The sequence below is a fragment of the Triticum urartu genome, chromosome 6A, assembly GCF_056163025.1.
Source record: "Triticum urartu cultivar PI428250 chromosome 6A, HENAU_Tu73, whole genome shotgun sequence".
NCBI lineage: Eukaryota > Viridiplantae > Streptophyta > Magnoliopsida > Poales > Poaceae > Triticum > Triticum urartu.
In genome coordinates, this window is record NC_141878.1 from 563,020,476 (window position 1) to 563,031,285 (window position 10,810).

Below are 10,810 nucleotides of genomic sequence, written 5' to 3' on the forward strand. Positions count from 1 at the left end.
AATTTTCAGGGCGAAATACGTTGAAATGAGGCCTGTTTAAAAAAGACAAATCTGTGGCTTTTCAACACATGATACGATTCATCCTAAAAGTCCATGAATTTGTTCTTTTTGCACAGATCGCATCTCAAGGTATTTCATCCTGAAATTTTAAACACATACACATCACATCCTTGTATACTTGTACAATTTTTTCAGATTTTTTAAAACCAAAAAGTATGAATTTTGAATTTTTCAAAAAAAAATTGGCCTCCATGGAGGCCGAGCTCCAAAATGTCGTGCTCGCTTATGTTGCCTTTGATTCATCGGTGACAGTTGTACTACCATATATTATTGATGTTCCCCACAAAAAAAATATTATGCAATTAATGATTTTTTATGCTGCATTTCATTGTTGGCATTTTGGTGTTCCTCTCCCTGTGTTACTATAGTCTTCTTTCCTATAGTAGGTAGGAATGGAAAAAAAAACAGCATGTATTTATATCATGGCTACCACTGATTTTCAGATTCCAAATATAAATGCTGTTGCATACTTGCATCTGGAAGGATGTGGTAAAGTAGATTTGCTTATCGTGCTCTTTGGGGCAAGGAGATAACCTGGCAATGTAGGCCTCCGTTCCAAATTACTCGTCGTGGTTTTAGTTCAAATTTAAACTAAAACCATGACGAGTAATTTGGAACAAAGGGAGTAGCTTAGTAGAAAATGGTAACCACATGTTCAGTAACTTCCCTGCATCCTCTTTTGCAAGTATTTAGTACTCCCTCCATATACTGGAACATCTTAGTTTTCTAACTGATAAAACATGTAACCAGACCTACCAGTATTTACATGCTTATATTGGTAATACATGTGTGTAATTAGTTATCTATGTATAGAACGTTTAAGACTGTATCGGCCTTCAAGTTCTTTCCTATATAGTTCTATTACAAGAGCAGCCATACAAGCAGCCAGAGGCTCTTGCCCACGGCTCACCTTAGTGAAGGAATGACAAATCCAAAGCATCCAATTCTGACGAAGAAGGGCTGGCCATGCTAGCCATGGGCACATCAACATCAACACCAAGAAAAATCGCTGTTTATGTAACATGTCCATGATGAAACTAAGGAGTTGGTCCACTCAACTCCTTGACATTGCACAATCGTCAGATATAAAATCATTACCACACAATTCATTCCCAGCTGTCTAGTTAAACAATTAAAGAATTTTGTAAAGTTCTGCATTGAAACTCAGGTAAATAAACCTGACTGGCACAACATGGTAAATTCCGGCAACCATGCGGCAATTTAATCTTAATAAGTCCGATGTAGAAAAGTTACAGAATATATCACCTATCTACCCAGATGATCTATGCTTTATGTCGCCTCTATAACTTGTCACAGCAATTCAATTCTGCAGAGCGGCGATCTATGATTTCCGTCAATTTGATCTGTTCTTTAAGAAGCCTCTCCAGCTGCTGGGTCCAGCTCCTTTTGGGTACTCTAGCCAGTATACATGTATTTACAACACGTATGTTGTATGGCAATAACAGTTATATATCTGGGGTAAATCCACTTGTCCCAAATATATAAGTTCATGTGTGTTTGTCATGGCCCTTCAACGATTTGACGATGCTCATCAAGAACTGCTTTTCACCACGATATCTGCTCAAGAAACAAGCCGTGTCAGGATGATCAACCAAGTTTATAAATAATCATCTATAACTACAGTACCAAATATATAGCATATGAAAATATATTTCATGATGAATCTAATGGTATGGATCTGGTATTCTAAATGTTGATAAATTTCATGTAAACTTGGTCAAAGCTTACCAAGTTTGTTTGAAAAAAAAAATCACTATGCACTACATTTTGGAACCAATGGAGTATCTGAACAGAGCAAGTATCATTCTGTGGTGATGTAGGGCTTACATCTCAAGCAATGAGAAGCCCAGGCACATGATGCCTATCACCATGTGAATGGGAAGGGTCTGCTTGAACCTATTTCTATTCAGAAACATCCTCTCGGAGAAAGCTGTGGTCAGACCAGAAATGAGCAGAACGCCCCAGCCCGCTGGCAAGCAGCGGTAGAAGGAGAATGAGCCCTGTAAATATGTCATCAGTTTTTTTTTACAAATGCAATCCTTATACAAGGAAAAAATCCCAAGGTGGAACATTCAAGAAACTTTACCTTAAAATACTCGTTGATGAATACTGCAGAATATGAGATTCGCAGTAGCATATCTTTACAGACAGTCAAGGCGCAAAGAAAGTGCTCCCAGGAAAAGATTGATTTGAAGAAAACAAGGATAGCAGAGTCATTACCAAAGGATACTGACAGAATTTGCAGCGATCAACCCAACAGCTCCGGCGGATTTAATAAAAGCAACATTTAGAACAGTATAAATTGCTGAGAAAAGGAGCAACATATTGTTTGACTGCTTAAGCTGGTTTTCATTGGCAACAGAATGAAGGAAAGCTTCAGAAGTGCCTGAAAATATCGAAGGACATAAGTCATTTGTGCAGAACTTAATTAATATGCACCACCAGTAACATATTTCTTGTTTGAAAAATATTAATCCAGAAAAGGTCAAAATCTTGTCAAGAGAATGCATGGTATAGTTAGTTTTCATTCAATAAAGATTTTCTTCAGCTACATTGTTGTGCAGGATGAGACATCAAAGAACAACTGATAGCTTTCAAATGAGAGATAAAGTCATAACTTGGCTGAACTTAACTGCTAATTCAATGGCTGGAAAGAAATTATAACTGTTCCTCGTATCAAGTTGGATATATTACTGTGCTACATGCATCATAACTGAAGACAAATCTAAAAACAGAAAGGGCGAAACTGGGGCTGTTATGCCCGATGTTCCAAATTCTGGGTTTGCAAAAACTAGTTTAAAATCAAATACATAATTTAGGTTTGACAGGTACAGTGCAGAGTTACTATTCATCAATGAAATATTCTTAACATTATTAAAAAAATCTACTTTGCAATATTATAGAATGAATATATGCAGAGCTGCTGCATATAAGTACTAAATACAAACCATTCATTGCTAAGAAGATTATGTAAACACAATAGTAACGGAGGACAGCTGTAGCTTCGCCATCACTATATCTTCTTCCATATAGTAGATTCAGAAGGGTGTATGAATAACTTGGACCAAAAGAAATGACCACGAGACCTGCATTGTTAGAGGAAGATTATATTCAAGGGCTGTTAACGCATCTAATATCCACAGAAAACTAGGAGGTTGAAGTTGACAGCAACTAAAACATGTAGATAAATAGATTAATATACACATTCAATCATTCAGTATTGGACAGCTTACCTATCAGCGTAATAAGTTTAAGAGCTCCGAGCAAAGAACCTTCCAGATTGGATACATTATCAGGAGTTTGCCCTGTGGATAAGGATCCATCATTAGCTCTTTCAGAGAAATATAAATCCAAAGATAATGCGCACAACATATTGTTTTAGTAATTTTGCTAAGAGTTCAATAATATTGGCCAACTATAATTGTAAGGACAAGTTATTAAACAGCAGCAGCAAACTGAAAATATGCCAAAACTTTTAATTTCAGATGGCTTGAGATATAGGAATGGTCATATCTAAACTCTAACAACTGGACGGCAGCAGCATTATAAGCGAGAATTGTGTTAAACATTACAATCTAAGATAGCAAGGAATATGCAGAAGGTAATCTAGTTTTGTTGCATTGGCAGCAATGCTCATCTTAGCAATAATAATAATTCATAGTACTTGTAAGAGGCTTACTTCCTGTGAGACAGGTCATGAGTAATTTAAATACTGAACAATGAGAATAGCAAACATGCCAAAAGTGGGCAGAAATATCAAACGACCAGTAGCCAATACACAAAGCAGTCGCTTCACAAGAACATAATCAATTCAGCTGACCAAATGAATTTGAAAGGAAAATTATATCTCATGAGTGTTTTTGTTTAACTGATACCAGCACAACATAGGTTAACCTCCTTTGACTAATCAAGTACAGAGATGCTCAATAAGCAAATCTTACAGACAGATTCTCCAGATCAGTAGACCGCAATGATGCAAATGCATGAAATTCAATCTTTCAGGCCAAACAGATGATAAGCAATTGTACTTAGCTATCATATCAAAATGAAACTTTATATTCATGCAAAAGAGAAACCTGATGCTAACTGGGTGAATGTAGCATAAGAACTCTCCTCAAATGGCAGGAAAACTATTCTAACAACCAGACTTCCTGCAAACAATTAGAAGATCATTAGAGATTTTTTAGAAGATGGTTAGTCAGTATTTTGGGTAGCTTCGTCGTATTTTTAGTTACTTAATTTGTTATTTTTTGTTGGAGATATTCTAGCAAGGTGAGAAAGGGAGGTGGGAGGCATTGATGAACCACGCCTCGCCAACTCCCATTTATCTAAAGAAAAGCACTTGAAATAGAAGGTGCTCGACATACTTGCCTAATTTATCCACAAGACCATATGCAGCCTGGTTAAATGGAGTATCAAACCAAACAAGAACAAATTTTTCGCCTTCTTGGAGGATCAGCTTCCTGATAGTCTGGCCTGTAAACAATATGCACATGTGCAATAACTGTTTATCATAGACCATCAGGGTTGACAACCTGACAATGTGCATGTTTTGGCATCAACAAGGAAATATAATTAACTTGTGATAACTCATGCCCAATTAGACAATTAACAGGACAAATAAAGAAGAAACCTGAATGGAAGGAGATCAAAAGTTCTGATATTAGCAAATAAAAGAAAATATGTCCAATATCCAATGAAAATGCAGGCTGCATAAACGACCTGAGACAAAGCAAATACGACCAGCTTCTCCTGCAAAAAAATCACTATTATAGTACTGTATTGATCAACAAATGTAATACAAATTAAAATGCCATAACAAAGCATGAATGGGTATGTGAACAGAAGAGAATATTATCAATTGGATACGTCACTTGGCAAAATTATACTGTTTGTCCTGGAAAGCTCTATTATGTTTTAAGATATAAAGTTAAAATGGATGAGTACAACACAGGACAAAAGAATGCCGAAGGGAAGTGTTCCCCATATTTTATCTTATTATAATTAGGGCAGTTGTATTTGTTAACCAACCACAAAAATACATTAGTTGAAATCTTCTAATATATAGAAATATTATCCTTGGTACACATACCAAAATAATACAATATACAGTATGGACTGGCTATTGGAACGTCCTGGATTATTAGTTTGTCACAAAGTTGGACCATCTAGATGGTTGCACTAATTATATTTTATTTTTTGATGATAATGAGATGGTTTCACTGCAAAAAAAAATAGATAATGAGATTGAGGTAGTTGCACTAAATGGTCACTTTTTTCAGAATGATTTGTGATCCTTTCAAGTATAATTACAAGGCAATTGTGTGCAACGTAGATTCCCAAATATCAGGTGTAAATGATGAGAACATTGTGGGTGTATGCATTTTATGCGATCAGTAATAAACTGGAGTAGAAGGCTAATGTGGCATTACCACTTTAATATGTCCTTTTATGAAGATATAAGTTGTTAGGCAACGTAGCAGAGTAGCTGTAGGTTCGGTATACACTCTTATTATGTAGTATTTCTTTGTTTGGGAAAGAATATACAAAGGTTCTGCCAGTAGCTCCAACATACACGCAAATCCTGCCATTTTGGACCAGATAAATACATCAGATCTCAATGTGAGGGAAGTGGACAAAACATTGAAATGAGAAGGCACTCTAGTGTAGGAGTAATAGCAGGATATCTATACGGGATGTATTGAAGTATAAATGCATAGCCCACCTTTTCCCATCAGCTTGAGCTTTTGGGAGAACTGGTTAGTGCATGCAATTCTACAAGATGCTCCATTTAGCTGCATGACAGCATGAAATGCTTGTCCATTTTATAGATAAAGAGCTCGGTGTTCAGCATTTACATTTAATCTAAGAAAGAAAAAAAAAAACACTCTCAACCCTGAACTCAAAAACCATTTGAGTTGCAACCTTGAACAATTGAAACAATCCACTTCTCACCCACAGGTGGCTTCACAAGTGACTTTAAATGACATGTATGCAACTATGCATGTGTCCACCATGTCACTGCCATTAACAAACAAACATGACAAGAAGAAACCCTGCCATTCAGATCATTTTTTATGTTGGAAACAGACAAAAAAGTCAAATTTGGTGGCACAGCAGAGACGTGGCACACACATCACCCTAAACTACTTGGGAGATCACAGCAGGTGAAACTGGATGGTCTTCAGTACTTCAAAGTTGCAGTTCAAATGGTATTAGAGTTCACAGTTGAAAAGTGAACTTTTGCAATATATCAGGGTTCAAAACTGGACTTTTTTGTATAAGACATAATATTGCAGTGGCTCTAACAATTTAATGAGGCTTGTTATTTTCCCCTACTCAATCAAACTGAATCAACTAACTGACAAATTGACTCTTGGAGAGGTGTCCTTAATGAAATATCAATTATCTTGCTCGGGACAAATATACAAATAACTTATTAGTAAATTATGGTTCATGGAAGACTTACCGATGATTAATGTAGCTTTTGCATAAGGGTCAGATAACTTCAGTTTCTTTATTCTCAACACAAATAGACTGCCGATAAAAGTCACAAACAAGCCAAACGGGATGATCATCCAAGCTACCTTCAGTATCTCTTCGTCACTTAACACATCACCTCTGTAATATAAGTATTAAATCATCAGTTGAGAAATACTCCAACGAGCAAGTACAAGGAAAAATATTACAAGATCAGAGAAAGTTTTCCTAAAACTTCACATGGTTCAGAACTGGCATAGATTTTAATGCGAATATAACAACAGAGTTTAACAGACACAAAAAATGAGAATGCAGTGACGACTGAGGAACGGTACACATCATCACAAAAGATTTTTTTTTCTTTTGCATGTACCCCACTTCAAGTTGGTGAAGATGAACTATGAGAACTTGAGAAGTATCCAAGCATTATTGCTTCAGAGTTCAGACAGTGAAGCTGTCACACAATTCGTCAATGCCCATCCCCTAGATGTGGCTGTGCTCACGTAGCAGCTCACTTGGGCTTATGTCCCCACTTCTCCTAAAGGGTTAATCCAAAGTTATCCATTTACATCCAAAAGCATTAAATGCTAGCTCTACTCACCTTCAACTTACAATGTATGGCTATCATACCACTATTAAACACATGAACTACTTCGGAGGTGGCCCATGTGGCCTGTATGTGTAGTGGTGGTGCCATAGTACAACATTTTGTTTTTAAACAAAATAGTGCTAACACATTATACACAAGGGTTCAAAACTAATAACTCTGGATTAACCCTCTTGGACGAAGTGAGGATGGCCCAGGCGAGTGCTAAGCATGTATAAGACTGTCCCCAAATAGGTGTTGGGTGCTCCAAAAGCATCAGATGAAATATTTACCTAATAATTTTAAACTTGCATACTTTAGTTTGTTGGGCAATTGTGGCATCAAAATTCAACATAACCTTTTCTCTTCTTCTTGCCCTATAAACTTCATGAGAAATATACCACATCTACTAGAGGGCACATTTTCTCTCGCTATCTTTACTATTTATATTCTAATACCCCTCTGCATCGTCCTGCCAGATGATATAATCATTTTTCTCTCGGTATTTTTTTTTCTAGCCAAAAAACCATGCACAAGTGCCACTAGAGGTCAAGTTTTTCATGTAACAAATGGACATCATGCTTCTTGCCATGTAGTACTCCGTAGATCTATGTTGTAGTGCATTAAGAAAAAAACTGTGGGAGGAGCTTTTGCACTTCGCAATTTGCAGTGTCTATCTTTCAGTGGCTCATTTGACAAAGAAAAACTCCAAATAAACATGTGCTGCGTATTCTATATAACTGCAGTGTTGTTGATTAATCACAGTACATGGATGAAGCTCAAAAGTTTGTAAATTTTGCAATACCTCCCAGAATTATTACGCAAGCAAGCACGCCGAAACCCCTCCCGGCTTAAAAATAAGACACAATTGATGAAAAGTGGAAGCTGCAATGCATATGCCTGCCAGATAATGATAAACATATTAGAAAACATTAACAACAAGAAACATCTGTAAGCATAGATGCAGGCTACTGAGGAAACCTTTTCCTTTTAGCAAAAAACGGAGGGTTTGCGATTCTCAGAGAAGACCGGTTAAGACCAGTCAGTTTTCCATGTTTTATTTATGAACTTCGCATTTTTCCTATTCGGCGTATGGATCATAAATCATGCCACTATACTCTTATCCGTATAACACACAGATTTAAAAGAGGGTTCGGTTGGGCTGTGGGGGAGAGGACTAACTGAACCAATACTGTGCACCAAAAAGAAATACCCAGTCCGGTTGTGGTTTACCAAACGATAGCCGCTGGTTTTCCAAACCCTGAACAGAGGGATAATTATTCAGTGTGTTCGTGTTTACTGAATCAGTCATGCTTAATTACTAATGGAGAAGATGCACAAGTCCCCAAAGCAGTTTGCCTTAAAACCTTAATCACCAAGTAAAGATATCTATCCAAAAAAAACTAACACAAACTAAGTCCGTTTAGCACAATCATCATTTGATAACTATACTGAGCCTGTTACACAAACAACGAAGGATCAACCGGGATCTGTCTTAAATAATAACATGGGAATTCAATGTTCACCAAAATGAAAAGATCCCCCAACTCCTAGCAAGTAAAGAAACCGAAAAATAGCAAGGGAGCCATTACAATGCACGTACATGAATGACTCAAATAACTGAAAGCAACCACTACGATTATGGCAGTATGCGGTCGAACAGATGCATCATTTTTCTTCTGTAGCTCAAAGAACAAAGTTTGGGGTGCCGTCAGTTATCACGAATTCACAGAGAAACAAACACACGCTGCAACTAGAATTAGAACTTGACTTCACACAGATCCCATCCCACACATCCACACTTTAGGACAGACATCCAACTTTTGCACTCCCAGAAGAGTTCCAGTCCCACCCAACCATGTCATGGCCAGGATTCAAAACTGCAGGCATGAACTGAGGACACGGTCATACTTAACCACAATAAAGACTAGAATTCACATGGAATGCGCACTAATGCTTACTAAGCTTGACACTGCATTTCAACTCCAAAGCACCAAATGTCATCATGGAACTAGCTAGCTCCACATCGAGGAATGAAATCAAACAAATCCATTGCTCGCTGCACTGAACTGAGAAGGAAGAAAGGAGGGCGCAGGGGAGTTCCGCACCGCGCAGTCGTCGGCGTTGAGCTGGCGCACGAACCAGCCGTTGTACAGGAAGGGGATGATCCTCGAAAGGAACTGCGCCGCTACACACACACACGGGCACTGAGCTTTAGATCCCCAAAACCAAGCACCCAGAGCCAGAAGTAACCCTCGAAGGAAAGGGAGGCGAGAGAGGCGCACCGAAATTGTACTTGAACACAGCCATCACAGCTCCTGCGTTGGAGTCAGGCTGAGGGGACACGGCTCCGGCAGTCCCCACGGCGCCGGCGAGCAGCGTCATGGCCATCATCGCCAGTGGAAGATCTAGGATTTTGAAACAGGGTGGTCCACCCTGAAAAAAATAACCAATAGCACAATAGAAATTGATCAATATGATCTTACAAACATATGAAAAATTCCCAAATGTCTTAATTTTGCATAAACTAAGCCTACATATATGCCTTGAAAAGTTCGAAGAAGACCGCACATGTGTTCATTCTTCCACATTTGATGCATATAATATGTAATCGTGTGGTCCTAATTGACATTCTGTTCTTCAATATGACACTGACATTTATTGATTCAACAGTGTATCAATTGTTCGACCCAAACTGAGACAATTCAGTAGTAAGCAGTAACATTCCTGGACAGGATTCAGCAGTGATACACTGCAATTTACAGAGGAGCTGAGCAAGCAAATGTCATGGCCGGCAGTCCCGACGAAGGGAATGTGCATCGCGATTCAGAGGCTGCCTGACATACGGGGTTGTTGTTGAGGCGTGAGTGCCCTGCGCGAGCTGTGAGTTGGCTGTGTGGTGCGTGTGCGTGTGCGTGTGAGGCGTTTTATAAGGCCACGGCTGTAACAGGTGAGGATAGCTGATGAAATTGTGTAGTACTCTGAATTCCTCAGGCAGGCTATTACACCTGAATTCGTAAGAGAGGAACCGGCAGCTGGTAGCACGACGAGCAATGAGTGATGAGTAAACAGAAATTGGGGAACAGGCAGAAATCTCACCAAAAGTACCTCAAATCGGGCTGGGCGGCTGGCTGCTGGCCTGCTGCAGCTGCACAACGCCGCCTACCGCCGAGTGCGGACTGGGCGGCTGCGGGCTGGGCGCGATGGCGCCGGGCAGGGGCGGGGCGTGTCGGGTAGAGTCGCCGGCGAGATCTGCGGGAGCGCAGAGCAGTCGCGAGGGGAAACGGGGGCGGGAGGCAGCGGCGGCGAGGGGTGCTGCCTTGTACGCCTTGCTCATGGACTTGTACTGGTTTTGGGTTGGGTGAGCTGCCAGCCTTTCAACCGTTAGATCTGGATCGTGCGGCTCTGAATGAGTGGCCTAGTCTTTTTTTTACGGCAGAATGAGTGGCCTGGTCACTTTCGCTATAAGTACTTGTTTGAGTTGTTTCGTCTTTAGCTCAAAAGGCTCTGTTTTCCTTTTCAAAAAAAAAAGAAAAAGCTCTGTTTTCTTTTTCGGGTAATACGTATCACATCATTTATAAACCAAAGGAAAATGTACAAGCCATGTAGACATCGATGTGACAAACTAGAAAGACAATAAAATTCTAACAATAGCCCAGAAGA

At 39.1% G+C, this 10,810-nt stretch overlaps 1 protein-coding gene across 3 annotated transcripts; it reads right to left on the bottom strand.

Moving 5' to 3' along the window:
- Nucleotides 1–1,139: 1,139 nt before the first annotated feature.
- On the bottom strand, nucleotides 1,140–10,480 carry LOC125515070 (lipid transporter). 3 transcript variants are annotated; one of them, XM_048680490.2, is made up of 15 exons: nucleotides 10,256–10,480; nucleotides 9,433–9,583; nucleotides 9,256–9,335; nucleotides 7,953–8,047; nucleotides 6,551–6,702; nucleotides 5,514–5,665; nucleotides 4,715–4,833; nucleotides 4,453–4,616; nucleotides 4,158–4,232; nucleotides 3,315–3,386; nucleotides 3,030–3,167; nucleotides 2,312–2,467; nucleotides 2,168–2,220; nucleotides 1,909–2,081; nucleotides 1,140–1,638 (listed from the first exon to the last, which is right to left on the bottom strand). In XM_048680490.2, exons 2-15 carry the CDS (start codon nucleotides 9,539–9,541, stop codon nucleotides 1,569–1,571), a joined length of 1,608 nt encoding a protein of 535 aa, XP_048536447.1. In that variant the 5' UTR covers nucleotides 9,542–9,583; nucleotides 10,256–10,480; the 3' UTR covers nucleotides 1,140–1,568. The 3 variants fall into 3 exon arrangements, with proteins under 3 accessions (XP_048536447.1, XP_048536446.1, XP_087384951.1); XM_048680489.2 differs by having other exon boundaries at nucleotides 10,247–10,480; XM_087528825.1 differs by lacking the exon at nucleotides 10,256–10,480 and adding an exon at nucleotides 5,807–5,896.
- Between the last annotated feature and the right edge of the window lie 330 nt (nucleotides 10,481–10,810).